The 26,718-nt window shown below is 42.8% G+C and overlaps 1 protein-coding gene across 4 annotated transcripts in view; it reads left to right on the top strand.

The window, feature by feature from the left end:
- asap1b (ArfGAP with SH3 domain, ankyrin repeat and PH domain 1b) overlaps window positions 1-26,718 on the top strand; it is a 60,648-nt gene that overhangs the window by 21,090 nt on the left and 12,840 nt on the right. For all 4 annotated transcript variants that reach the window (XM_061064951.1, XM_061064954.1, XM_061064952.1 and 1 more), the window contains exons 3-14: window positions 1,523-1,668; window positions 4,126-4,200; window positions 4,655-4,704; window positions 5,460-5,589; window positions 11,325-11,410; window positions 13,207-13,282; window positions 15,076-15,162; window positions 16,099-16,199; window positions 17,142-17,211; window positions 20,121-20,208; window positions 21,597-21,645; window positions 24,862-25,028. In XM_061064951.1, the coding sequence (XP_060920934.1) occupies window positions 1,523-1,668; window positions 4,126-4,200; window positions 4,655-4,704; window positions 5,460-5,589; window positions 11,325-11,410; window positions 13,207-13,282; window positions 15,076-15,162; window positions 16,099-16,199; window positions 17,142-17,211; window positions 20,121-20,208; window positions 21,597-21,645; window positions 24,862-25,028 (1,125 nt within the window). The remainder of the gene's footprint in view (window positions 1-1,522; window positions 1,669-4,125; window positions 4,201-4,654; window positions 4,705-5,459; window positions 5,590-11,324; window positions 11,411-13,206; window positions 13,283-15,075; window positions 15,163-16,098; window positions 16,200-17,141; window positions 17,212-20,120; window positions 20,209-21,596; window positions 21,646-24,861; window positions 25,029-26,718) is intronic.

Genomic DNA, 26,718 nt, shown 5'->3' with positions numbered 1-26,718 from the left:
CAGCTTTCAGCCTGTCATTAGGTCGACTGGAGGTTAGGTTGTGTCAGCATTTCCAATATGGCGACAGCTATCGACAGGGTTCAAAAGCCAATAACCAAGTGTTGACGTCACAGACAGCTTTGTCCACAGGGGGCGCCAAAATCAACACAAACCAAAAGTTCCTCACAAGAGCTTAAAAATGCAAGAAAAACAAATCCAGAGAGGACATGAATTTATCATCCTCGATGGAAACTGCAGCTCTATTTGGACAGCATTTGAGTTTCCAGTATGATAGAAATCCAAAATGGCTGCTGCAGGAAAAAGCTCGACAGGGTGCTCGTCTCACTTAACCTTCCTCTCAGGAGTCTCCCTCAGCAGACTAAACATCACTCTGGTCCAGCTCTTCTTCATGCCTCTTAACGACAAGGCCAGATGGACGCTGCTGGTTGACTGGCGGCTCCTGCAGAGTTTCACAGACCTGGAGAACGGCACATCGTTCTCTGCTGACATTAAAGATGACTTACTGGAGTCAAAACCAATAAAACTGAAGTCTCTCTGGAGCTGCACTGATCACAAATCTCAGGTTCAAGTCACAGGTCTGTTATTCTAGCGGTTGTGTTGCTGCGTCGATAAAGTAACTTTCCATTGCAGGATCTGTTGAATATTTCAGCTTCGTCTTGTTTATCATTGAACATCTGAACATTCTGAAAAGACTCGGCCCTTTGATTCAACACCCACTGGTTTGCTGTTTGCCTGGAAAACTGAGGGGCCTCCAAAACAAACTTTTTTTTAAAGAAAATAACTAAATCAAGTCGCTCTTGAAGTCCTGAAAATCTTGATCAAAGAATATGTTTAAAGGCTTTATATGTGATTTTTCACACTTAAATATAATATAAATCAAGTATCTGAAAATAACTCTGTGAGTAATGACTGTCTACAATGGGTGTAACACCCGAGTCCCACTGTCTGTGATGTTTTCCGAGTTTTCCGAGTCCTATCTTCAGTTTGTTTACATCGCCCGGACGGCCGGCTGACTCCTCCCCTCGTGTATAAAAGTTGTTTAATTGAGGGACTAGAGAAAAAAAGAATAACACACTGTACTCACTGCTTAACTGTGTTTCTAGATCACGCTCATTTCAGGTAAATTTACATGCAGTGTGAAGATACAAGCATAATAAAGATCGCTAGCATTAGCATGCTAACCCACAATGCACCGCGAGTTGTTTTGGTTTCATGCTGGTGCTCAAGGGCGACATCTGCTGGATCAAAAAAATCACATATAAAGCCTTTAAAAAAGAAAAGCGATCTGACTTTTGGCACTAGAGACTTGATAGTATCTGAGTTAGCTAACTAACTACCTGCAGTTATTTTGAGGGTATGTTTCACTTAAACTATCATCATTACTACCTTCAGGACTCATGCAGTGACTGTATACCCTCATAAAGACAAACACTGCAGGCCGCCTCAAGCCCTCATGCTAACCATGCTAATCATTAGCCACAGTTTATTGACCGGTGGTTGTCCTTTGTGTTTCCTACAACAGACCATGTCCAGAATGAAGAGAACTACGCTCAGGCTCTGGACAAATTTGGCAGCAACTTCATCAGCCGGGACAACCCTGACTTGGGGACGGCCTTCGTCAAGTTCTCCTCCCTCACCAAGGAGCTGTCCGCCCTCTTGAAGAACCTGGTGAGTCCGACACGTCAGCACCTCGTACGCATATAATGAAATCGTAACTGATTCTCCTGCAGAGTGCTCCTCTACCTTCATGTGCTTCTGTCTTCACATGGATGCAAAGAGGAAAAACATCCAAAGAGAGCTTTTTTTTTTTTTTCCTCCCTGTCTTCTCTCCTCTAAGTGGTTTAGGATTTGGGTTTAAGGTTAAGATTAGGATTACATTAGAGTACAGCATTGAGGTCAGGCATGTAGCAGACAAGGTGAACCGTTTATTAACTGACGATGTCTGTAAAAATCCTCAGAATGTATTCATGGAGATGTGCCTACAGGCCCCAGCTGAATAAAATAAGTTCATCTATCTCTTTGACAAAACAGTTTACAATTCCCCTGCACAGTCTGAACCGTCATCTCAGTCAGAGAGTAAAGCAGCTGACTGCGGCTATATTGTGTGTGTCCCCCCCCCCCCCCTCCACCGGTTGAGGCTCTTATCTGTCTGTCGTGGATTTCCCCTGATGTTTCTGTTGAATAATGTGTCCTGTTTGAATCCTGTGTGAGTGATTGTTGTTGGAAGAAGAGCCAGCCCTCGCTCTCTCGCTCTCTTCCTGTGTAGCTGAGAGCGAGATTAGACTCCATAAATACACTTGGCAGCACCAGGAACAACTGTGTGTGTGTGTGTTTGTCCATTTGGAAACCGTCTTAAACCACCCACCTGTTTGCTTTACCTGCAGATTGCAGTAAAGTGAAGTAAACTCTCTTCTACGTCTCTCTCCCTTCTCCTCTCTCTCTCTCTCTCTCTCTCCACTCTCGTCTTTGCCATTCTGAGTGTTTTATTGACTGAGTTTTTTTAGACTTCAATAACTCTGCCCTGAGGGCTGCTGGTATGTGCGTGCACTACAAATGAGAATTGATGAATAGTGCTTGTCCTAGATGTCCGACATGTGTTATCGGCTTAAATGTAAGGAAATTTCTAGATGCATTTGGATGCCTTGTGTCCTAATATTCAGCTTCTATCTGAGTGTTTACATCCTCTTTTTTTTTTTTGGTAAACTAAGAGAAAGTTACAGGCGAGAGTGACAGTTTCCAGGATGAGCCGTTAGAGCTCACAGGCAGCCGCCCAGAAGAAGATTGATTCTGACTTTGGCTGTATGCAAGGCAGGCACTTAAGAAGCACATTAGCGCCCATTAAGTGTGTTGTTTACTTCCTTGACCACTGCAGTATGTCTGTGTGGACTTGGCTAACAACAACAAGGACTTAAATGCTTAGTACCGTTGTAAATGACCTCGCTGATCCTGACGGTTAGAGCTGCTGAGCAGAAGTGTAGCAGCCGGCAGTGCAGGCTTCTGCTAATTCTTCAACAGACCCCTCTGCACGGGGGGGCTGACTTCTGCAACACTATTATTATTTTGTTGCAGATGTTTTTGGTCAGCAGCAGCAGCAGCAGCATGAACGGGTTGATGCATTGCACTCTAGGTTAGAGGATGAGGGCGACATTATGCAATGTTCTTTAATTGTCAACAGATACCTTAAAACAACAAAGCATTTTCCAAAGCTTACTTCTTCGCCTTGTCCACAGAACAGGCCCGTTAGTTGACAATGAAGACATCATTCTAAAATGCTTCCTTTTAATTTAACAACAGCTAAAATAATAGGCCTAATGGGGAAGGGACAAAGACAAACACACTGCAGTTTAGTTCAGCTTTATGATGAATTCTAGCTCCTATTAGCGAGCTAGACACTCTACAAAAAGAGCCCGTTTTAGACGGCACTCTTTGTCATATGATATCCAGAGACACTGCATTTATCCACCATGAGCAAAGCAAGGCGGAGGGAATATTTTACGTTAATTCTGCCCTAGTTTGTACCTGTTGGTTCTGTAAATACACAACAGTTTGCCGACACCTTGACCATCGCACCTCTAAAAGATGGTTTGTCAAGAGGGCCTTGCTGTCCAGCTCCAAATTCCGGTTCCATCAAAGAGGAGTTATATATGTTTATATATAGTGTGTGATTCTTTAAAAGAGGGTTTTAGAGAAACATGCGTTAAAACAGGATTGGGGTATCTGTTAGGGACTATTTTCTGCTTCAGGTAGATGCACATGTTCTGCTCTTTTAGATTATTTAAAGCTGCAGGATGTGTTCATGAAACAGTTTTAGAAGTTCATTCATTAAGATCCAAAAAAAAAAAAAAAAACCTTCAACAATGAGAATCGCTCGTGTGTTTCAAACAGCTTTTCACGGAGCAATTAAGCAGGGGAGTTTTTGATCGTCCTTCACAATGCACAAAACAAAAGAAGATCGTTCTTCTGTTTGTATATTTTCTTTAGATTTGATGGCAGAAATAGAACTGCAGAATACCTTCATCTTTTTCCTGTATCGTCCTGCCTCTGTGTTGTGTTCTGATCGCTGCGTTAGGTTGTTTTCAGCGATATATAATATCTCCCTGTCTTCCTTCCTCTGTCCTCTTCCAGCTCCAGAGCCTCAGCCACAATGTGATCTTCACTCTGGACTCGCTGCTGAAGGGCGATTTGAAAGGCGTGAAAGGGGTAAGATTCGCTGTAAAACTGTCTCTCCTCCTTGCATTTCTCTCTCATGACGCATTCGGCCCTCTTCCGTTGCACAGCTCAGCAGTGGGATGGACATATGAAACGCCTCGTCAGCACATCTCTTTATTAATCTCTCAACTTCTGTTCATGTTGGGAGTAATGTGAGATGAGCGCAGGGAGACGGGGGGGGAGAGAGAGAGAGCTCTGTGTTGAACAGATCACTCTGTAAATCTTGCAGAAGTAAACACTGCCTTTGTGTTGAGCTGGAGGCGTGTGGCGAGTAACTGGGTCATGAACCCTTCATGTTTTGGGTACACAGAGGGGCGGGGTCACTTGCTGGGGCATAAATCAGGAGGGGGTTGAGGCGTTGGCTGGCGCCCTGTTCTTAAAAGAACTCCGCCTCCAAGTGTGACGGTTTAATAGTGTTTAATCTTCTCCTCTTGTGTTTCTGCAGGACATAAAGAAGCCCTTTGACAAAGCATGGAAAGACTACGAAGCCAAGTTGTAAGTGCATCATTTAAGTTATTAATCTGCTTCTGTAGACTACCTGATAATGGATGAATCCCTGAGCACCAGGAGAGAGAGACATGCAGCACATTACACTCAACATGTGACTGCATGTGACAAACTAAGGGAAAATCATAAATACACAATAACTTTATTTCTTTCTGTGACACACACACACACACACACACACACACACACACTTCAAAGACAAATCCAATTAAGCACTAATTCTTCGCCTTTATATTGAAGTCATCTTGTATTACCAGATATTTTTTTTACTGTATTTGGCAAATTTATAAGCAATTTTTACAAGGACTTTTTTTATTTATTGATCTAATGTTGTTGCTGTTTCAATATTCTACAATTCTACAATTCACTTAGCAGACGCTTTTATCCAAAGCGACGTACATCAGAGAGTTAGTACAACACAAGCAAGGATCTAGAAAAAAGGGAACAATGTCAGTAAGAGCAAACGATCAGCTTTGAGTCCGATTGGACACACAATATATTGTCCATATTTATATTACTTAGTTATTGTCCATTCATTGATCCTCTTATGACGCATCAGTAAAACAGTTTTCATCCAACTTCTCTATAAATAAACAAAGTGAGGTAATGATGTGCAGGGATATAAGTTTGAAACATCCTGGACTGTTGTTAAAGATTTTGTGCCACACTGTGAAAAGGCAGAATGTGCTGAAGACCAACAGGGTCAAGGTCGTCTCAGTCACTGTCCTCTCCTCTTGTGTCAGTACAAAGATCGAGAAGGAGAAGCGAGAGCACGCCAAGCAACACGGGATGATCCGCACGGAGATCACCGGGGCTGAGATCGCAGAGGAGATGGAGAAGGAGCGGCGTCTCTTCCAGCTCCAGATGTGTGAGGTAAGGTTTTAAAACGAAACTGGAGGATGTTTTTTAATAAGGGTATAAGGGTAGGAAGTCGTAAGACCAAATTTCAAACATGTCAGAAATTCATCCGACCGGTTGGGAGCAGCAGATCGGGCTGTAATCCGCCATCGTGCCCGCCCCCCCAAAGTTAGTTGTGTGACTCAAAATTCTTGTCAGACTGAACCTGAAATCGTACAGCGCATCCCCAACTTTAGCCCGGTCCAGTCACTGACAGGTCAGAGGTTAAAACCCCCTCGACACAATTCGTGTTGCTCTCTATTTGAAATCATAGGAATCCTGTACATGTGTGCTGTAGTCTCATCGTAAATCATCTGAGATCTGAGTTAAAAAAAAAAAAAAGCATTTCAAACTAATATCCTGACATGATGTGTTGTGTGTGTGAGGTTGTCACACAACATTTGCGCTCTGACTCTCAAACAGCCTCCTCGTTTAATTAAATGAGACGGCGGCTCGGCTAAAACAGTTGAACTCTGTTTAACCTTTGAACGACAAAGAATAATCGTAATCTGTCTTTGCTCTCGGGGGAAGCTGCAGATGAAATGCACATTTGTGATGAATTACATTTTGTTTTGTTTTCTAATAGTATTTTTGATTTGATTTACTTTCCCCTGCTCGTCTCTCGCTCCTTTTTCAATCTGTACTGCTCCATTATCCTCCAGATTATCCTTTTCAATATTTTGTCTCGCACAAAGACCAGACTTTGGAGTCTTTTTTCCTTTTTTCTGATCACTGTGTTTTTTGTCATTTAAATTATTATTTATTTTGGCCTGTTTTTAAGGGTTTTGTTGGGTATTTGCTAGTCCCTCTCCTTTTTATAAGCCTATATATATATTGCATTTTAGAATGGCATTACATGAAATAAGGAGAATATGTGAACTACAATGAATTTATTTGATGTTTCTTTGCACAGGGACGTGAATACAGAAAGTAAGCCCATGACACACACTATACAGCACTTATTGCCAAAGCTAACCTGTAATGCCTGTCCCTAGTTTTTCCTTTATAAAATAATAAAATACATTTAAAAAAGAACAACAAATGTAAAACAGTTTAAAACAACCTCAACTTAAAACAGAACAAAACATGATAAATATTATGATCCCATTTAAGACTGTAAAAGAAGAAGCACAGATTCATAACCGCCTGACTGAGTCCTTTGTTTTCTTTGTTGGGATGTCATTATTTAAGCATGATCACATGAGAGGGAGTGATGTTGTACTGAATATCAGCACTGCTTTGAATTTGCATCGCTTGGCGTGAGGCCGCAGGCCGAGTGTTGAAGTTAATTATAGCAGTGTTGATATCCAGTACAACAGCTCATCCTCCAGCGTGATATTGCTTTATATATAAAGAACATCAGTCTACCCGGTGAAAACATCCGCTGTGCATCGGACGGTTCAGGCCTTCAACGTGCTCCATTAAATCCTGATAATGGACACATCGTCGGCCATTTTCCCTTTACATACGTTTATACTTCAGTTCAGCATAAAGTAGAAAAAAATAATTGTATTTTTTTGCCACACCAACTCCACTAGTTCCAGATCTTAGCTGTAACTGAACTGTTGCTAAGCAACCCAAACATTCTCCTGCTCTCTGCTACTCTGTTTGTATCCATGGTTACCAAAGATGAGCTACGTAGTTTAATGTTCATGTATTTATATATATTTTTATTCATCATTCAGCGAGTTAAATAAGTCTCTATTTTGTGATTCAGAGGTACGGGTGAGATTAATCAGGACAGACTCTTTCTGCACTAGTTTCAGAACTCCTGGCTGAGGCGGAGGGATACACATTGTGAAAAGTCCCAGGGATGTAGCCCTATTCAGACTGCCGATTCCAGCAGCGATATATTTACGCCCCTGTGACATTTCCCCCTTCAATCTGAATGTTCTGGAAGTGTAATGGGGGGCAAAGTGAGCCAGTGAGGGAGGGCAGCGCCGTGTGTGTGTGTGTGCAAGTCTGACCATGTGTGTGTATGTGGAGCTCCTGCTGTGCCGTGCTTTCACAACACCCGAAATGCAATGTGAATTCACAGACTAGGACAAGACTACAACGCCGTCGCAGAGTCAATATGAATCTATAAAGACGTGATAACGGCTGAGCTTATATACGGCTCTTTTGCAGATAAAGCGGTCTGAAAAGCACTCATGGAAAAGCCTGTCGTCCAATCAGCATACCCGGCCGAAAACTCTTAATATACGCCTCCACATGTGCTCTGTTTGATTTACACTGCCAAAAATAAATACAGTTTAAACAACCCAAAAAAGCAGTACAGCATTAATAAATTGAAATACTTTCTTTTCACATCATTCAAACTCCTGGTTCTTTAACTCAAGCCGACCTTCCTGGATCATACTTCATATTCTTATTGGCACCTGTAGCAACACTCCCCCACCTACGCAGGGCTATTTCTGGTCCAAACACCCACTTATTCAAATCCTACAGCATGTGAAGTCTATTTCACCGGCTGCATTTAAAACCATATTGGAATCTTGAGTTAACTTTTTTGCTCTTGGATGATTTGAATAATTTATAGAATAGATGAAAACACTCCTGCAGCTCCATGGTTAGGGATTACAGCAGGCCTTAACACACTGCAGTACCTACATTAACAGGGCATGGAAGGCACTAGTGTCTATGCAGTGGGGAAACTTGTATGTAAGTGGGTAAGATTTAGGAATATAACATTTCAAAAATGCAGATTTTGAGACGCTAACGATTCAAACGAGGGAATCAAACTGTCCCTCTTCAATTCAAGTGTCTGGTTCTGGGAACTTGTTTGCTTTGAAGCATCTTGTGACACACTTTGAATTCTCTTTGGTATTAATGCTCACTGGTTGTACTTAAAGCAATCTGACAGCTAGCGTTAAGCGTTGAACAAATGTGAGCTCTTTATGTGCCCGGGAGAATCAGAACAAACTGTTAGAGCTCACTCCGCTTTGCCAAAAACCTCTCTGGTGGTGGGCGGCGACGCCTACGCCTTGTTCACTGTTTTATCCTGTTAGGATTTTTTTTTTTTCTTTCTTTCTTACTCAAGTTACATAATGGACCGATGGCTGTTGCACTGCTGTTAGCTCTGTGAATTATTCACTTCAAAACTCTCTCTCTGCGGTCTTTTGTGCCCTCTGCCTTTCGTGAACTCAGAGGTGTTTCCTCACCCACATTTTGTGTTCTGACTTCCTACTGCTCTGCCACGGAGCAGAAGAGGCCAAATTAACTTACATGTATTTGCATTTATTATTTCTAAAAAGGTGTTCAGTAAAAGAAAAAAAAAAGAATGAAGAACAGAAAAAGGGGCTGGACGGCACTGCAGTGGTTAGCGCTGTTGCCTCACAGTGAGGCCTTTCCATGTACTCCGGCTTCCTCCCACAGTCTGAAGACATGCTCGTTAGGTTAATTGGTGACTATGAAATTGCCCGTAGGTGTGAATGTGAGTGTGTCTGGTTGCCCGTCTCTCTACATGTCAACCCTGTGATTGACTTGGCGACCAATCCAGGGTGTACCCCGCCTCTCATCCAATGACTGCTGGGATCGGCTCCAGCCTCCCCCCCCCCCCTTGCGATCCCCTAAATGTGTAAAAGCGGTTTTGATAATTGATGGATGGATGAACAGAAAATAATACAGCTTAAGCAACTAGCTTAACTCGGCTGTGCTTTGAGCTAAGTGCCAGCACGATGCTAACATGCGTCTGTCGAGTGAATCTGAAGTTTACCCTCTTCCACTCTCTGTTTATTTTTTTCTTCAGTATGCTAAAATGTTCTAATAAGCACTAAACACAAGTCCAACTTCATTATCAGCCGCTTCATCATCCGTTGTTTATTATCCGCCTCCAGTTGATGCAGGATGCCAAAAAACCAGTTGTCTCTCCCACGCTACATTAGCACCGACTACACCTCTCATTAGCTTCCTCTAGTTCACATGTATTAATAATTCTTAACCCTGTTCAGAGCTCTGTTTGTGATCTCACTCTTCAGCATGATGATTTGTTGTGGCCTTACTGGACTGCGTGACGCTGTTTCTATACTTACATGATCTGGCCAACTATAGTTCAGTGGTCAGCTCTGAACAACCAGCTGCATACGTATTTTAGATTCAATGCTATTATTGCTTTTCCATGTCTGACAGGGCAATGAGAGTGAGTGCTCTCAGATGGGGCCCCATTAGGGAGGTGTCCTACTGTCATTGCAGAAAGGTTGCAAATTTTGATCTTTGACTACAGTGTAAAGTTTGTCAGCCCTCAGAGGGGCCCCTATGTGGCCTGGGGCCCCATAGCTGCCTGCTGCCCGCCTTTAGCCTTTGACAAGCAGCGCCTCTGCCCCGGTGGATTTAATGTTCAATCCATGAGATGATCTCCCGATGAAAAGAGGAGACAGAATAATCATTACAAACATCATCGTGTGGATGTAGACGCTGTTCCACTGTTGTTGTTTCTGCTGCTGTGTGTGTGTGTGTGTGTGTGTGTGTGTGTGTGTGTGTGTGTGTGTGTGTGTGTGTGTGTGTGTGTGTGTGTGTGTGTGTGTGTGTGTGTGTGTGTGTGTGTGTGTGTGTGTGTGTGTGTGTGTGTGTGTGTGTGTGTGTGTGTGTGTGTGTGTGTGTGTGTGTGTGTGTGTGTGTGTGTGTGTGTGTGTGTGTGTGTGTGTGTGTGTGTGTGTGAGAGGTGTGTGCGACAGTTGCAGCAGTCAGTGGTACAATCTGTTCATCCCACTTAACCTCATTTCTCTCTGTGTGCGTGCACTCTCTCGCTCTCACGCTCTCTCTCCCCCCCCCCCCTTTATTCTCTCTCCGTGTTACTCAATCACCAGATTACAGGATGCTCTCACTCTCTCACTCTCTCACTCTCTCGCCCCTTTTCATCCTGGGATGTCAGTGAAAGAGGAGTGTGCGGACAGGCAGCGCTTAGCGGGGCTGCATTCTGTTGTGCTCCGACGCGACAGCCGTGGCGAGCGAGGCTGCTCATTCACACAAAAGAGTCCCCGAGACACGCACATGCTGCAGCGCTCTCTGCGGAAAAGGCCGCGCGGCGCTCAGACCTCGCATCAAACGGCCTCTGTCAGGCACACAAAGAGACGACGCATGCGTGCATGCATACACGCACATACATGTGCGCCCATTTGTGTGCTAATGTATGTGCAACCAAACACGCGATTCAAGGAGAGAATTGACTTCAGGAAGCTTTTGAGTGAAAGATGACATTCTTGACGTGGCGCCGAAAGTGGTCGGTGACTCTCAGGGATCGGCATGCTGCGGGATTAGCTCAGATTAAGATTATCTTTTTTATTTGTTTGATCGTCGGGAGCGCCGTCTGAAGACTCCTGGTTTGTTTTGAGTCATCAGACTGCGCATACAGTCTACAAAGCCCCGTCTCTGGAGACAATCCTCTCTTCTTTTTTTTTTTTTTGTAATGCTAATGTTGAAAAAAAATCCCTTATCATCCTTTTGAAACTTTATTTAGATCAGGGTAGAGGGACGGTATCCTCTCGTGTGTGTTTACAGTCTGCTCCAAACTCCCTCAGCATCAAGGCCGTCCTCAGCTCATACATCAAAGCCTCCCTAAAGCGTCTGCGCACTCAGATGTGATTGTCATAACTCAAAGTCTTCCTGCTCTAAAGTGGCCGTGGCAAAGCAGAAACACCTCATTAAAAACGAGAAAACCCTCCCTGAATTTTCACTCCTGGCTGAACTCTGCACATTTTCCTCTCTTTCTGCAGTACCTGATCAAAGTAAATGAAATCAAGACCAAGAAAGGAGTGGACCTCCTCCAGAACCTGATCAAGTATTACCACGCACAGTGCAAGTAAGTACCACCTTAATCCCTTGAACCCCCAAGTGTGAAGCTCTTCCTGCTCGCTGGAAAATCTATAAGGTATATTGATATCCATTCCCTGCCTCCAGTATGATTCACAGATCTTGCGGGTGCACAGCGGCGTGTATATATAGCGCTCATAAATATGCACGGGTCGTCACACAGATATGTTCTGACAGCTGTGGGGTTCGCTGGGTAAATAAGTTGGCGCTCTCCGTGCCACAAACGCAGCTCACATCGGCCTGTGACAGAATGACAAATTTTCTCTCGGCGTTGCTGGGTCCTGTCATAACACCGGGACAAAAAACAATATATTTCCACGGTTAATCCGTTCAACCTGGGCCGTGATGGATGGAAACGCCGCAGTGGTGATGGATTAGATGGGGAGATAAAGAGAAATGTGTGTTACAGCAGGAAAAAAACAAATTGTGTTCATTTTTATCCATCAGAACCGACAAATTATAGCCGGTAATTGAACACAATTTGTGTATTTGTCAGCCTAGATGGGTTTTTTTTTTTGTATTATGACATCATTTCAACCACCCAGGGAAACATGGACTCATGCAAACGCGTCATTGATCAGGGGAAAGATGGTGACATCTTTCCAAACAACTTCAAAGTAGCAGACATCTTTGAAACGAGTCTTTCCTCTAAATCAAAACGTAAACAGAATTTAGCAATCTGCACGGCAATTACAGAGCAATAAAGATGTCAGTATGCTCCGACAGAGGTTTGATCATCTGAAACCGCACATATTTATTGATGTTGACATCAAACGACGTGCTGACAATTCTGTCAACATTCAACGATTCTGACAATCCAACGAGCAGGCCGACTTCTCTCAGGGGTTGAGCAGGTTCAGTCTTTCACACTAGCACTATTTTTTGGGACCCTTTTGCCTTAATTAGATAGTTCTGCTGAAGAGAGAGAGGGAGGAGAGAGTAGAAGAAGACATGGGCCGAGGTCAGACTCGAACCCACAGCCGCTTCAACGAGCATTACAGCCTCTGTACATGGGGTGTGCAACATAACCGCTAGGCTAACGGCTCTCCCAACTCTTGTATTATTTTTCTTTTTTTTCTCAACAGCATTTCTCTTTTTGTACAAAAAGGTGCAACAATATGAATACCTTTGAGAAAATTGTGTCTCTAAAAAAAGGTTGGCAAATACTTGAATTTAAAAATATGTCAGTGAAGTATTCCTGAATATATTTATAAATACATAGTAAAGCATGATAAAACCGTGAAGCTTTTGTATAACTGCAGCTCTTTACTCTGACATTCTGCGAGGCCATTAGTACTTGACACAGAGCTGGCTGTCGTGGGAGTTGAGATGTGGGATCATACATGCTCATGTTGAAAAAAAAAAAAGAAAAACAAGCGAGGAAGTAATGTAATGAGCGGAGAAAGGGAGAAATGTGCTCTTAAGAAAAGAGAGCGTTATTTAAGGGTGGAGGGAGTGAGGTCATTAGTGGTGATTTGCAGCTGCGGCGCTGCATCGAGGTGTGTCCCACCAACAGATCAGTAATGGATTTCAGCGAGCGCTTAGCACCTCTGCAAATCTGCTACGGACACGGCGAGCTACGACTTCTGTGCCAAGAGCCCCAAAAAGGCGCCAGCAGAGGCGAAGCCATACATTAAACATAGACTGCACCAACCTCCTCTGCGTTTGACCTTCACAGCAGAAGGAGCAGAGTGTAACCTGTCATTTGCACAGCTGTAATTCCCATCAATAAAAGGCTCGTCTCTCTATTTTTAATGGCATTAACGTTTCCCTTTTGTTCTGCAGTTTCTTCCAGGATGGCTTGAAGACAGCCGATAAGCTGAAGCAGTACATCGAGAAGCTGGCAGCTGATCTCTACAATGTGAATACTCGTAACTTTACTTTTACCGTTTCTTTTCGTCCTTTTGTTTTGGCTTTTCCTCTTTAAAGAATCAAGGCTGAACGATTGTGCTGATGTGTTCATGAATACTTGCACATTGAGGGTTTTTCTCCCACAGTAAACGAGGCAAAAACTTTAAATTAAGCTGCTCATATTAAGGCTAAGAATCATCCATAGAAGCTGCATATTGACTTTTTATTAGTCATTATGAAGGAATTATATATACCTGCATGACTTTCCTACAACTCTATGGCAAGTAACTTAGATTCTTCCTCTTAAGAACCTCTCTTAATTATTCATTGTGATAATGGAAGTTGCTGTATGCAAAATATGATGTTAACATCCTTTGCTCAGTACGGACATCACAAGGTCAGAGCAACAAAAGGTCACAAGAACAGCTTCCTTCCTTGCTATCATTGAGCAATAACTAGGAAAGAATAAATTACCTGGTAGTTTTAAGATATGGTCAGCTTGAATGATTCATTAATAAATGTTTTTAATCAACAATAAAAGGCAAACATGCCGCTCTTTTGCATTCTTCTCACCAACTCGTAACTGGTTTATGTGTCACTCGGGTCTTTAAACGTAAAGATCAGATTCTGATTGGCTAATCTCAGTCTGAGTGAATGAAGTCTAAGTTTATTGAAACCACAATGATAATCTTAAGGTCCACTAACTTCCCCCCTGAATCAACCTTGATTTAAGTTGTTTTTCTTCAATAGTTTCAATGCATTTCAGTTAGTTACTGAAAAGTGAGAGTAGTAGAATTTTCACTGCATCAAAAGCAAACCTTAGAAATAGATGTGCCTGAACTGTCGACTCACCATCATTTCTTATTTATAACTCAGCTCGGCTTTCTCCTGAAGCTGCAGTTTTTTTTTAGAATATAAAGCTCCTGCAGTTATTGTCAGAGAGAAGGAAGAACATCAGCAGCAACTGTCCCCGTTCAGTTTACAATTTAACTAGAAAAAATACCAACTTCACAAATATAGAAAAGCCTGCACAAGAAGGAGCAGTCAAGAGATCATCTCATGTCTTTCTCTCTTCCTTTCAAAGATTAAATTTACTCTAAGAGTGAGACATTTAGATCGTCAAGTGGTGATGAAACCTGACACTTGAGATCCATCAGTTCACTGTGTGGAGCTTTAGTTTCACTTCTCACTTGATAAAGCAACCTTGAAAATATTCTATATTCTATTCTATTCAACCTTGAAAATATTTTTGTACATGCAGTTCATATTAATGTGTTGTTTGTTGATGCCCGGGGAAGTCCACTTGTAGGTTGGAATAAAAATGTGGGAGAGAAGAACAGGGACAGTTCAGAACTATATTCTCTAAAAAGGAAATGTTATTGATTTCAGTGTCGATATTTGTGCGAGATATTTTTGTTCTAAGCATTAAGCAGCTCCACACCAACACAGCAGGTCATCCTTTTGTTTGGCTTGAAGGTGGACAGACTAATAAAAATGTAATTGGCCTCCCAAAAATCCTAATCTGTCAATGGCTTATTGCCTTGTCAGAGGCGGGACGTGTGTTAAACATTGACAGGCTGTTTGCAGCTTTTTTGCATTCAAATGTAGAATATTTTCTCTGTATTTACTTTAAATTAGGACTTTGGACACACAACTTTCTTTTGACAATTACAGGATAAAGAATAGAAGATGCATTTGTTGTCATTGTGCCTTTAAAAAAAAAAAAACAATATACACTGGAATACAGCATCTTTAGATTCTGGTGCATCTTTTTTCTTAAGCCTTTGGTTTAATCCTCCTCAGATCAAACAAACTCAGGATGAGGAGAAGAAGCAGCTGACCGCCCTGCGGGATCTCATCAAGTCCTCCCTCCAGCTGGACCAGAAGGAGGTAGGCAGATCACAGCCCCACACACACATGCACAGGTCAAAACTTCAAATTAAAGCAGGCAGATTTCTGCGGCCATAAAGACTTTAATATGTGAGTCATACATACCAGCCATATTGTTCCACGTACCACACAGATTTGTTGATCATTTGCAGATCTTTTGACACATTTTTATCACACACCTCCTCCCACTCTGGCCACTCTGGTCTCCTGCAGCACGGAGCGAGTGCCCAGTGCTGTACCATGCTGGTAGCCAGTGTGTGGTCGGCTTTGCTGGTGACCAGTGTTGTGCCTCACTGGCTGCTCAGTGGAGAGCCACTCACCAAATCTCACACATTTAAAAACTGTGCCATAAAACAATGATTGCTTTATAAACAAACCCCCCTGTGCAGTAGCTGTGTGCTCGTTCCACCGTCCCCTCGATTCACACTATCGACACTATCAGTCCGTGTTTCTGCATGTTGTTAATTTACACTTTTTGTAGCTTCTCTTGCTAATAGCACCCACAGTGAGCACTACATTTAGACACTAAACACCTTAGATTGTGCTCTTGGACGGCTAACAGGGCAGGCGACTCACTCGTTCACACTCACCGCCTGCACCTGAGCCGGATCTTTCACACCTCTCCCTTCTATCTCCTTCCTTTTTGCCTTCTGCTTGTCTGGAATCAAGTCTAGAAGAGTAAGTGCTGGTGCATGTGGAGCATGCGGGCATCTGTCTGTTCTGCTCAACAGTGAAGTGGTTTGGCCTTTTAGAGGCATTGCAGAGCATGCTGTGTAGATATTGCTTTCCTGTTAGCACCCTGACTTTAGCTTGAAGAAGATACGTTGTTGGTGTGCTTGTGTCAGTGCTGCATGGTTATTAAGGAGTGCCGCTGAATTAACTGTGTGTTAAACGTTATATTCTGTGTGTGTGCGTGTATTGTGATGGTTTGCACAGGACTCGCAGAGTAAGCAGGGCGGCTACAGCATGCACCAGCTGCAGGGAAACAAGGAGTTTGGCTGCGAGAAGAAAGGCTACCTGCTGAAGAAGAGTGATGGGTAAGATGCAAAGGCACACATTCATTTGCAGAGTGTTGAAACCGAACCTTATGTTACAAAAAAAAAAGTAGTCAGAGGTCTTTTAGAAAAGGTCAAAAGCCAAGGTCAGAAAAGTTTAGAAAAGGAATCCTTCCTCAGGCTTAAGAACATCCAGGAGGAATGCATTGTTCTGTTTTTAATTATGCTAAGTCATGTAAGAATTACATTTTTCTTTCATATTGTCCTTCTTATAAAGAGTTAAAATCGCCTTTAGTTATGAAAATTAACATTCAATATCTTGATATGCCTTGACGACAACAGGATGTAACAGTAGTTTGGGGCGGCTGTGGCTCAATTGGTAGAGTCGTCACCTCTCAACCGGAAGGTCGAGGGTTCGATCCCCAGCTGGCCAAATGTCCGATGTGTCCTTGGGCAAGACACTTAACCCCAAATTGCTCCCGCTGCTTCAGTGGTGGTGTATGCATGGGATTAGTTACTTCTGATGGATGATACTACATAGTGACCTCTACCATCAGTGTGTGAAAGTGTGTGAATGTGTGGGTGTGACATGTGGTGTAAAAGCGCTTTGAGTAGTTGGAAGACTAGAAAAGCGCTATATAAGCTCAAGTCCATTTACCATTTACCATTAGTTTGATGTAATGCTTACAAGTTTGCCACTTTTGTCTGCAGAGCTACAATGATTTAATTCTTTGGTATTAATTATCTTTTCTCTGTTTTTGACTTTGGTTTCTGCTCTCTCATTGCAAAACTAAAATGTTTTGTAAACCTGTTTTGGGCTGGAAATATTTATTTTTGCACGAGTAAATAATGAAATGAAATTGAATCAATCAAAGAGTATTTTTAGAGTTCAGCAGAGCGGCGTTTATCCGTATTACATTTTTTAAAGTGCAGACAAACTGGGAAGACAAAAAATGCGAACTCATTTCCTAATGTGTCTCACAGGCTGAGGAAGGTGTGGCAGAGGAGGCAGTGCTCAGTGAAGGGGGGCATGCTCACCATCTCTCATGCCACGGTGAGTACAAGACTAATGTGCACACACACATGCAGGTACACACACAGTCACACACACACACACACACACACACACACACACACACACACACACACACACACACACACACACACACACACACACTCTCATATAGACTCCCTGACCCCTGCGAGGAACTGCGTGGATCAAAGGGAGAAACATCATGCGGGGAGGTTGTGTAGGGCTCTCTCAATCTGGAGGCTGGCGGAGTGCAATTGACATAGATGGGTTGTCATGGCAATCTCACCCCTCCCCCCTGCAGCCGGCTGCGCCTTGGTGACTCATCTCAGGGCGAGTGTGAGCGTACTGCGTATACTGGCACTTTTGTAGCAGCGTCTCAGCTTGTGTGCAGCTGCGGAGTGCGCTGTAGATGTGTGATGATTTCTTTCCTGTGTGGACTGCAAGAGTCGAAACTGAAGAAAAAAAAAAAAGAATTGTGTTACCTGTTTTTATCATTTAAGCTCCTCCTGAGAATAAAGAGAGATCCTGGACTGAGGAGCCAAACACAGTCAGTCAGTTAATGTTACTGTGGCAGTGATAGGAGGGAGTCAGGAACTTAAAAAAAAGGAAAGATTACATTTTGAATCATGGAGGAGTTTTTGTCCATTTATGAAAGAGATTAAACTTGATATTGATAACTCTGTATGACCTACAAAAGAAAAAGGGAACCATCAGCGTAAATATAGATTATTTCTATACAGTTGTTTTTAATGCTGGAAACGTACTGCTGCTGCAGCGTAGGTGTCAGATGACTTGGTTAACAGCAATCTGCCGAAACAGCTTCTTTTTTTTTTTTTTTTATTTCCACGGCAAAGATTCTTGATAAGTGAGATATTCAGATTTGAAAGAAAGCAGAATGAGATTTTGTATAAAAAAAAATAAATAAAAAAAACACGACTTAAACATGTTCAGGACACGATCCGCAAAAAAGATTAGAGGTACCGCTTTGTCCACGGGGGCGCCAAAATCGACATAAACTGAATGTTTCTCACAGGAGCTTTTGGAATACGGTGGCCCTAAGCGGACACACATCCATGTATCTTATTTGACTCCATTTTCCTACATTTCTCCACTGATGTATGCTGCCATGTCCAGATAAAGAAGCTTGTTTTCCTGTGATAATGAATCAATTACTCTGGATTTCGAGAAAGTGTCTGAAATCAACTTGTAGTTACGGGAAAAGCAGCGCTGTTTACAGAGATGACTAAATAAATAAGTCAAGCTCTCCAGAAGACAACCCAGAGGTTTTCATTGCCCCTGTAAAAAGTAAAATAGGATCTATGGATGAATGTCCTCTTAGGGAGCTCTATAAAGGAATCAGAAAGGTTTCTGAACATGCACGTAATGTCTCTTTCATTTTCTGTTTTGGCTGTTTGGTTCTTGTTCCATAACAATTTAAATGAACGAGCTCCTCTTGCAGTCATCTAAATTTAAAAAATGTCGGGCCCTGGACATTTCTTTGCTCCATTTTGCTGAAGTGTCTTGTGTCCAGCTATATGTACCTTAGCAGGGAGCGTGATCTCTAGCAGTGTATAACATGTGGATCTGTGAGCTTCTGCAAGTTTATTTCTAACTTCTGCTGTTTTCATGTTTTGAGTGTTTAAACACAATTTCCTCAAACATGATAACATAATTTCTAACTTCTACAAGAAGTGTTTTTTTCTCTAAAGAAACGTTCTTTCACTTTGCTCAGAGTTCAAGCCACTCAAAGTTGAACCAATCTGTCTACTCTTGTCGACTAAGAGGTAGCTTTATGAGAGCTTATAATCACTGCTCCGTGCCTGGAGGCGGTTTGCCACCACGCTGACTTCTTTCCTTCAGCCCTCGTGGCAGCTGAACTCTAGGTGACTCTTGTTGACATGGCGAGCTGCCAGCAGACCAGCCGTCCTCCAAAGCTCATCACAGCCTGTTAGCATTTCATTAGCACGTGCCCCGTCCCCCTCCTCGGCCTGGGCACTGGCAGGAGACAATGCTCAGTGTTCATGTGCCAACTGGGCCCATTTTTACAGTGTGAAACACAGCCAGCACAGTCCGGCTTCTTAAAGGGGACGAAGAGGAGTCTCACCCTGGTTCTGCGCCTTACAATCTTAGTAGCTGTGGTGTAAAATGTAATCAAAGTTTCTGTTACCAAGTTCTTAAATACTTTGCGCTGTTCTGTGTTTCATATCAGCAGCACTAAGGCTCCGTCGTTGTGCTAGCAGATGTGTTTTGCGATAGTAAGCAGTATATGGTGCATAAACTCAAAATGATAAACTGTAAAGATCAGAGTTATCCAGCAGGATTGTTCAGATTCACTTTGAAGTTCAATGCACCCAAAACATTGGAGCTAACATTGTGGTTTTTTTTTTCATTATGGCTTCCTCAGGTTCACTGGTTTTTCCTTACATGATTGAAATAGCGCTTTAAGAGTCTTCAGCCTGGTTAAGCAGCTATTTTAAGAGGAAAACCGACACAGCAGCTTTAGCTTAATGCTGATGTCGGCATGCTAACATGCTCACGAAGAACTGCGATTAGATGTACTACACTTCCCGTCAGTCCGTCCGTTAGTTTTGAGATACTTCAGTCTGGAGCAAAAAATGTTGGAAAACTGACAGAGTGGCTAACCAAGTAGCTAATAAAAAAACATGTTGTAAATCCAGCCTTCATACTGTATATGAGGATTTGCAGCTCAGTTCTGTTCCTTGTTAATTATACGTATTTGAGTTTGGGCCGTTCTCTCAACCAGCCAGTTCAGACATCGATGTTGGTACTGTGTCATCGTTATATTCTGACATTTGATTGTTAAAAAGTAACAGAGAACCTTTTGTCTTTTTTCTTTTCTTTTTTTTTACTGTCTTGTTGTGATTGTATATTTTCCCGTCTTACTCGTGTCAATCTGTTTGTGTTTACAGTCCAACAGGCAGCCGGTCAAACTGAACCTGCTCACCTGCCAGGTCAAGCCGAGTACAGAGGACAGGAAGTGCTTCGACCTCATTTCTCGTAAGTGTCAAAACACTCACACTCAACCTTGTTCTACCTCACAGATTATCTTTGTTATATGATGTTGATGAGATGAGATGATGAGATTCAACTTTATTGTCATTACACATATACAAGTACAGAGTAACGAAATGAGGTTTGGCATCTCACCAGAAGTGCAATAAGCAGATTCTTGATAAGTGAGATATTCAGATTTGAATGAAAGCAGAATGAGATTTTGTATAAAAAAAACTTAAACATGTTCAGGACACGATCTGCAAAAAGATTAGAGGTACCACTTTGTCCACAGGGGGCGCCAAAATCGACATAAACTGAATGTTTCTCACAGGAGCTTTTGGAATACGGTGGCCCTAAGCGGACACACATCCATGTATCTTATTTGACTCCATTTTCCTACATTTCTCCACTGATGTATGCTGCCATGTTCAGATAAAGAAGCTTGTTTTCCTGTGATAATGAATCAATTACTCTGGATTTCGAGAAAGTGTCTGAAATCAACTTGTAGTTACGGGAAAAGCAGCGCTGTTTACAGAGATGACTAAATAAATAAGTCAAGCTCTCGAGAAGACAACCCAGAGGTTTTCATTGCCCCTGTAAAAAGTAAAATAGGATCTATGGATGAATGTCCTCTTAGGGAGCTCTAAGCTCCTTGCTCCTTGCTTTCTGCAATAAGCAGAAAGTGCAAGAATCTGTGCTATGTACAGTAATTACAAAATTTACAGATGTAGACTAAAAAAAAAAGTGAATTATTGGGTATATATGGTTGGATTAATGGGGTGCTATAAATATAAATAAATGCTATGAATATAAGTATATTTTTCAGATTATAATATACAGATTAAGGTGCAGTGAGCATGCTATACTAGATTACAGATAATATACAGAATATGGACATATTTTACAGGTCGATAACTGAAAAACTTAGTACACAGCTGGGAATTCCTGCCTCTTTAAAACATCGAGGACCCGGTTAGTATTCTTCTGTGGAAAAGGCTTGAATGCCTGTACAAAATATTTCTTTAGAGCTCTGTATTTGTCTGTCTCTGAAAGCTTAGCCAGGAAACATTAATGGTGGATGAACACCTTGTTGTCTGTCAGCCAGCTCTCAAAAAACGTCTTGACCAATCGGAGGGAGGCAGCTCTGCAGCCTCACTATTTTCTGGGCAAAAATGAATACGTGAGAAGACGTTCAAAACTGGTTCATGGGTTAAAAGAAATCACAGTTACTGCTCACCTGAGAGAATGTGCACTTTTTTGTAAAGTATTAGACTGCTTATCCTTCAGGTGTCACACATTCAGGTGGATTATTTTAACAGTTTATTGTGCACTGTCTGTGTTTTAATTATAAAGATGTGGTCACTCAATGAGACTGTTCCTGTTTTCCACAGATAACCGGACCTATCATTTCCAAGCTGAAGATGAGCAAGAGTTTGTCATGTGAGTATTTTAGAGTTTCAGGCTGTGTGTGAAACCACATACAACATACTAGCTACTGCAGACTGGCCCTTTCTGAAAAGCCACAGTTCAGTATGCACTTTTCAGTAGACTGGTCGGAGCTAGCACGACCGTCGGTCTGTAAATATAATTCAACAACAATATGCAAACATTTGTTACTGATACTTTTATTTTAAAATGTATTGCAGCGCAGAACTTTTATTTTGAGCTGCTAGGTGGCTGGCTGAGGAGCTCTGCGATTGGACAGTCTTGAGTGCCAAAGTGCGTTGTTTGTTTGTTTAGAAGTTTATTGAGCAGGGACAAATACATTGTTTCATATAAAATATAAAATAGATGCCAGGCATACAGGTTTCTAGTCAAGACTAATTTGCAACACCTGTCCCTGGTTATGCCTTTACTAAAAGTTACACACAAATAAGAATAAAGAACGCGTCAAATACAGGAGGATTAATGTGTGTGTGTGTGTGTGTGTGTGTGTGTGTGCGTGTGTGTGTGTGTGTGTGTGCGTATGTACGAGTCAATGTTCACAGGGTTTATTCAGTTTCAGCCGTTGTTTTACTTATGTGTTAAAAACCTTGAGCTCTGTCAATGTTTTAATTTCTGAATGTATTCCACAGTTTGGTGCCTGTTACTGCAAAGGACGATTGTCCGAATGTGGTTTTGCGTTTCGCTATTCTACAATGTCCGCTAGTTGCACCCCTAGTTCTAATTCTGCTGTTCTGTTTGCTTATCAGTTGGCAGAGTATTTCTGGAGCAAGGTTGTTCACACAATGAGTTTTAAAAATGAAAAGTTTGTGGGGCGGTTTAGTACGACCAGTATTCACCCGATTCTTTATACTGGCCAACAAAGTACATCTGGGTATTTCTCACATACACAAACTGGCACAAATCGGATCCTACTACAAACTCAATGTGACTTCCCATTTAGGATGAAGTATGAAAGTAGGCGGTTTCGGACACAGCCACGGTTTTCAATAGCTTCTGCATGAGTTCGTCTCTAAACACTTGAAAGAGAGTACGTGATGATTTCTCAATGTGAATGTCCGTTATAAGCTAACGTGTCATGAAGTGATGTCTCAACACAAACATCTGTCACAGAGTTGTTTTGATTAACGGCGGGTTGGTGAGCGCCTCTTTCCTGTGTTTGTCACACTTGAAGACAGTTTCAGTTTTAGAGAGACTGCCGAGAGTGGGTGGCAGCGAGAGGATCGCAGTGGGATCTGTGGTTCTGCTGTTTTTCAGGTCTCTGTCCGTCACACGGTTGTTTCACACGGTCGTGGCGTGCACGTTCATGTTTGTGTGTGGGCAGACACATTTAGTATTTAACTTAGTTTTATCAAATTAGAAACCACTTTTTGAATATTTCAAAACACATAAAGTAGAACCAGTGTTTAGAGTCTGGTGGGGCCCTAGGGAGAAATCATTTGGGGGGGGGGCCTTCCAACCAGCATTGATCTACATCATGTCTGCCAGTTCCCCAACGCTTCGGCCACTGCTTTGTTTTAGGTTTGTAAGCCCTCAGGGGCCCCCCCCCCGACTGATCTGGGGCCCCAAGCAGTGGCCTGCCATGCCTGTTGACAAGCAGCGCCTCTGTCCGAAACAGCTGACCCTGTGGACTTGCTGTTTCTTTGTTTTAACACACACAATTTAAATATCTGAAGGCGAGGTGATGCGTGTCGTAGTTTTACCTGACCTAGCTGTAGCCTGCTTAGCTAGCAGCTCAAGGCTAAGTTAGCCACTGCTAGCATCACTCTTTGACTGAACTGTTGGGGTTTCAGATGCTTTGTGCGTTATGTAGTTAAACCAAATAATAAAAATATGTATTATTAAGAAGATCACATTCCTGGTTCCTCTACAACTATGTTTTTGTTTTCTTTTTTTTATCTCTCTGACAATATTTTCAGTGTCATGCTAAATCGGCTGAACTGTTAGCCTGATCCCTTTTTTTGCTCAAGTTATCCATATTTTTGGCAGATTTTCAAAATGTAGAAAAAATAAGAGATTTAAATAAGTTAGATGTGAGCTGAAGATAAATATATTCGTCATTTTAATTAGATATTTCACCCTGCTGCTGCACAAATGTATAGCGGAGCAAATGACTTGTTTGACAATCAAAGAAGAACATTTTGCAGAATTTCTAAATGATCAAATTTTCTTCAAGTGTAATGCAAATTGAAATATCAAACTTATATTGACATTTCTATACAAGCGCCGGATAACTCAGACTTGGTTGTAACATCTTGCTTTGTCACTGAAATGCTCAGAGACGTACAGAACACTCTTTGATCTGTGGCTCTAAAGTTTTGGTCTTTCTCCCTCTGCTGCCTTTTTGTGAACGTGCCTCTCGGTTCAGTGCTGCCTGAACACTCATTATCTGTACGTACACGTTGTCTTTTGGGATCCGGCTTTCTGCTCCCCACTGCCGCTTCTGTCACGCACTTTAAACTGCAGCAGAAGCAAGAGTCTTCCTGGGTTTGCTCCATGAAATATTTAGTATTCCATAGGGCTCCTGCTTTGCACAATCACGCTCCCCTTCAATTAGGCTCGGAGGATATCATGAGACACGATTTAAAGGAGACAAAACAAGGCTCGACGCACACACGCATCTGTGGACTAAAATATCGTTGTGGTTCTTCACACACAGACAATCTAGCACCTCAGTTTATGAGCCCCCTCCCTGTCTGGCCTCAGCCTCTGCAGACAGGCTGTGGGACAATGACAGAGGAAGTGCTGACGTCAGGACCGTAAAGCCCAGTGTGTGTGTGTCCCGTGTGTTTGTGTTAATGTGTGTGTTTGAGGGCCAGTTCAGTGGGCGGCGTGCAGGGGCAGATTGCGCCGTGTAGTGAACTGCAGGAGGCCATGTTTGAAAGGCGGCTACAGCGTTTCCTGTCTGCATGATTTTAATGACCACAGTGTGCATGTGGGTGCGTGTGTGCAGGTTTTCACCATTTTATTATGAATAAATGCTCAAAGACACTGCTGGAAAAAATGAATACATAATGAGAATATGTTGGTAGTGCTGGTTAAATTAGGAGTATTCCCATGGAATAGAAATGTTGAAATAATGCTTTTGTTATCATCTCAGTTAGGGGCGGGATCCACAGGGTGATTATTTCATTTTGAAGAACGTGGTATCGAAAAAAAAAGTACAGAACATTTGGACTACCTTACTTGATGTTGATGTTTCCCCTCATACAGCTGGATCTCGGTGCTGACCAACAGCAAAGAGGAGGCGTTGAACATGGCCTTCCGTGGCGAGCAGAGCAGCGGCGGCGAGGACGGTTTGGAGGACTTGACCAAAGCCATCATAGAAGACGTGCTGCGCATGCCGGGCAACGAAGTGTGCTGCGACTGCGGCGCTGCAGGTGTGTGCCGCTGCTGTCTGTGGCTCCACACACAGTTTATATTTAGATCCCCTTTTTTCCTGCTTTGTGCTTAGTCAACCTTCACCTTGATACGGGAAATGACACACACCTTCACCTCAGCATTTTCTGATCTATGTCCAGGCCAATGTTTTATTTAAAGCCACACACCGATCTTGATTTCTTTGCAATGTCACGGCCGCCTTGAACTCAGTGTCCTTCAGTTAGATGTGAACAGAACAAGCTACTCTGCAAATCCCCCAGCAGCCTTCAACCATCAAGCATGTTTGTGCTTTTGTGTGTGTGTGTGTGTGTGTTTGTGTGTGTGTGTGTGTTTGCGTCAGTGAGTGCTCGTGTGTGTGTGTGTCTGTGTGTTTGTGTGCGCAAGAGCTTTATTAGCATTCAGGACATAACTCGATCCTCTTCTCCCCCGCATTAGGAAGCATAGACTCAGCACTCAGGAGTGGCATAGACATTCAGGCCTTCTGACACTTAACACACGCACACACGCACACACGCACACACACACACACACGCATACACACACACACACACACACACACACAATCTCCTCTGTCAACAAAAACACACTTGCAGCAGCTTGGCGACCGACCGACCGACGGGAGGACTTTATGCTCTGAAGGGGAAAAGAAACATTTCTGCGCTTTGAGAAACAACATCATTACATCACGTTGTTACATAAGTCACACACGCTCCGTCGACCCCTGCAATCTGCACTGCATCATGGAGAAGGGATGGGGGGGGGGGGGGGGGGGGAGTATTTTGTGATGTTGGTGCTCTTGTTGCTGCGTCCGCTCATGTTCAGGGTCTCAGCAGTAATACGTGTTCCAGATGTGAACCTAAGCTCTGTTTCCTCTTTGATTCCTGTTGCCTCTCTTTATCAGATCGTCATAGATTTTCCGGATTGCCCTGACTCGCTTTTTTTTCTTTCCTGAAAGCATAAAATTCACATCACGTTCTGAAGGTCGCGGTAATGACTCTGAAAGGTCACCTCTTTGTTCCGTCGGCTCGGAGTGGAACGAGGACAACTTCATCTCATTTGATATTCTCCCAGGATCTCCATTTATAAGAGACAGCTTTGCAGCTTTAGCATTAAGCAGCTATAGAGGTCACCGTGCGTCAATTCATCATGCTTAACATGAGCTGTGTGACCTATCACCAGCTCACATCTGTTTATTATGATGTGATGGTGTGTCTGTGTGTGTGTCTGTGTGTGTGTCTGTGTGTCTGTGTGTGTGTGCGCGCATGCTCGTGTCTCCGTGTATGACTCGTTGTTTTTGGGCTGTGCGTCTGTCTGGTGTTCACTCGTCAGATTTCAGACGGAGCAGCATCTCTCGACCTCACAGCTTCCCTGAAACTCCCTGAAACATGCAGAGTCAGCCTTACGTTTTAAAGCCCCCTTAAATCTCCCAGAGTGCATCAGTGCGTCGGTGGTAATGCAGGTCAAGCTCTATGCTGCGTGAAGTCGTCACACAGCTCTGCTACACCACTTCATAAGGGTGCTGAACACATGGCAGAAGGTTACGCAACGGGTTCGGCCTCTATGATGCAGTTTGAAGTGGCTCCTATCAATACATTATCTATTGTTGATTTATAGATATATAAAACATGTTTAAGGCGGCTTTATTATGCTCACTTCATGTTTTATGTTTACATTCTGTGACACAGTAGC

This window comes from Labrus mixtus, chromosome 19 (genome assembly GCF_963584025.1).
Source record: "Labrus mixtus chromosome 19, fLabMix1.1, whole genome shotgun sequence".
Classification (NCBI taxonomy): domain Eukaryota; kingdom Metazoa; phylum Chordata; class Actinopteri; order Labriformes; family Labridae; genus Labrus; species Labrus mixtus.
The sequence above is the reverse complement of the archived record's forward strand: the minus strand, read 5'-3'. Positions and strand labels throughout refer to the sequence as shown.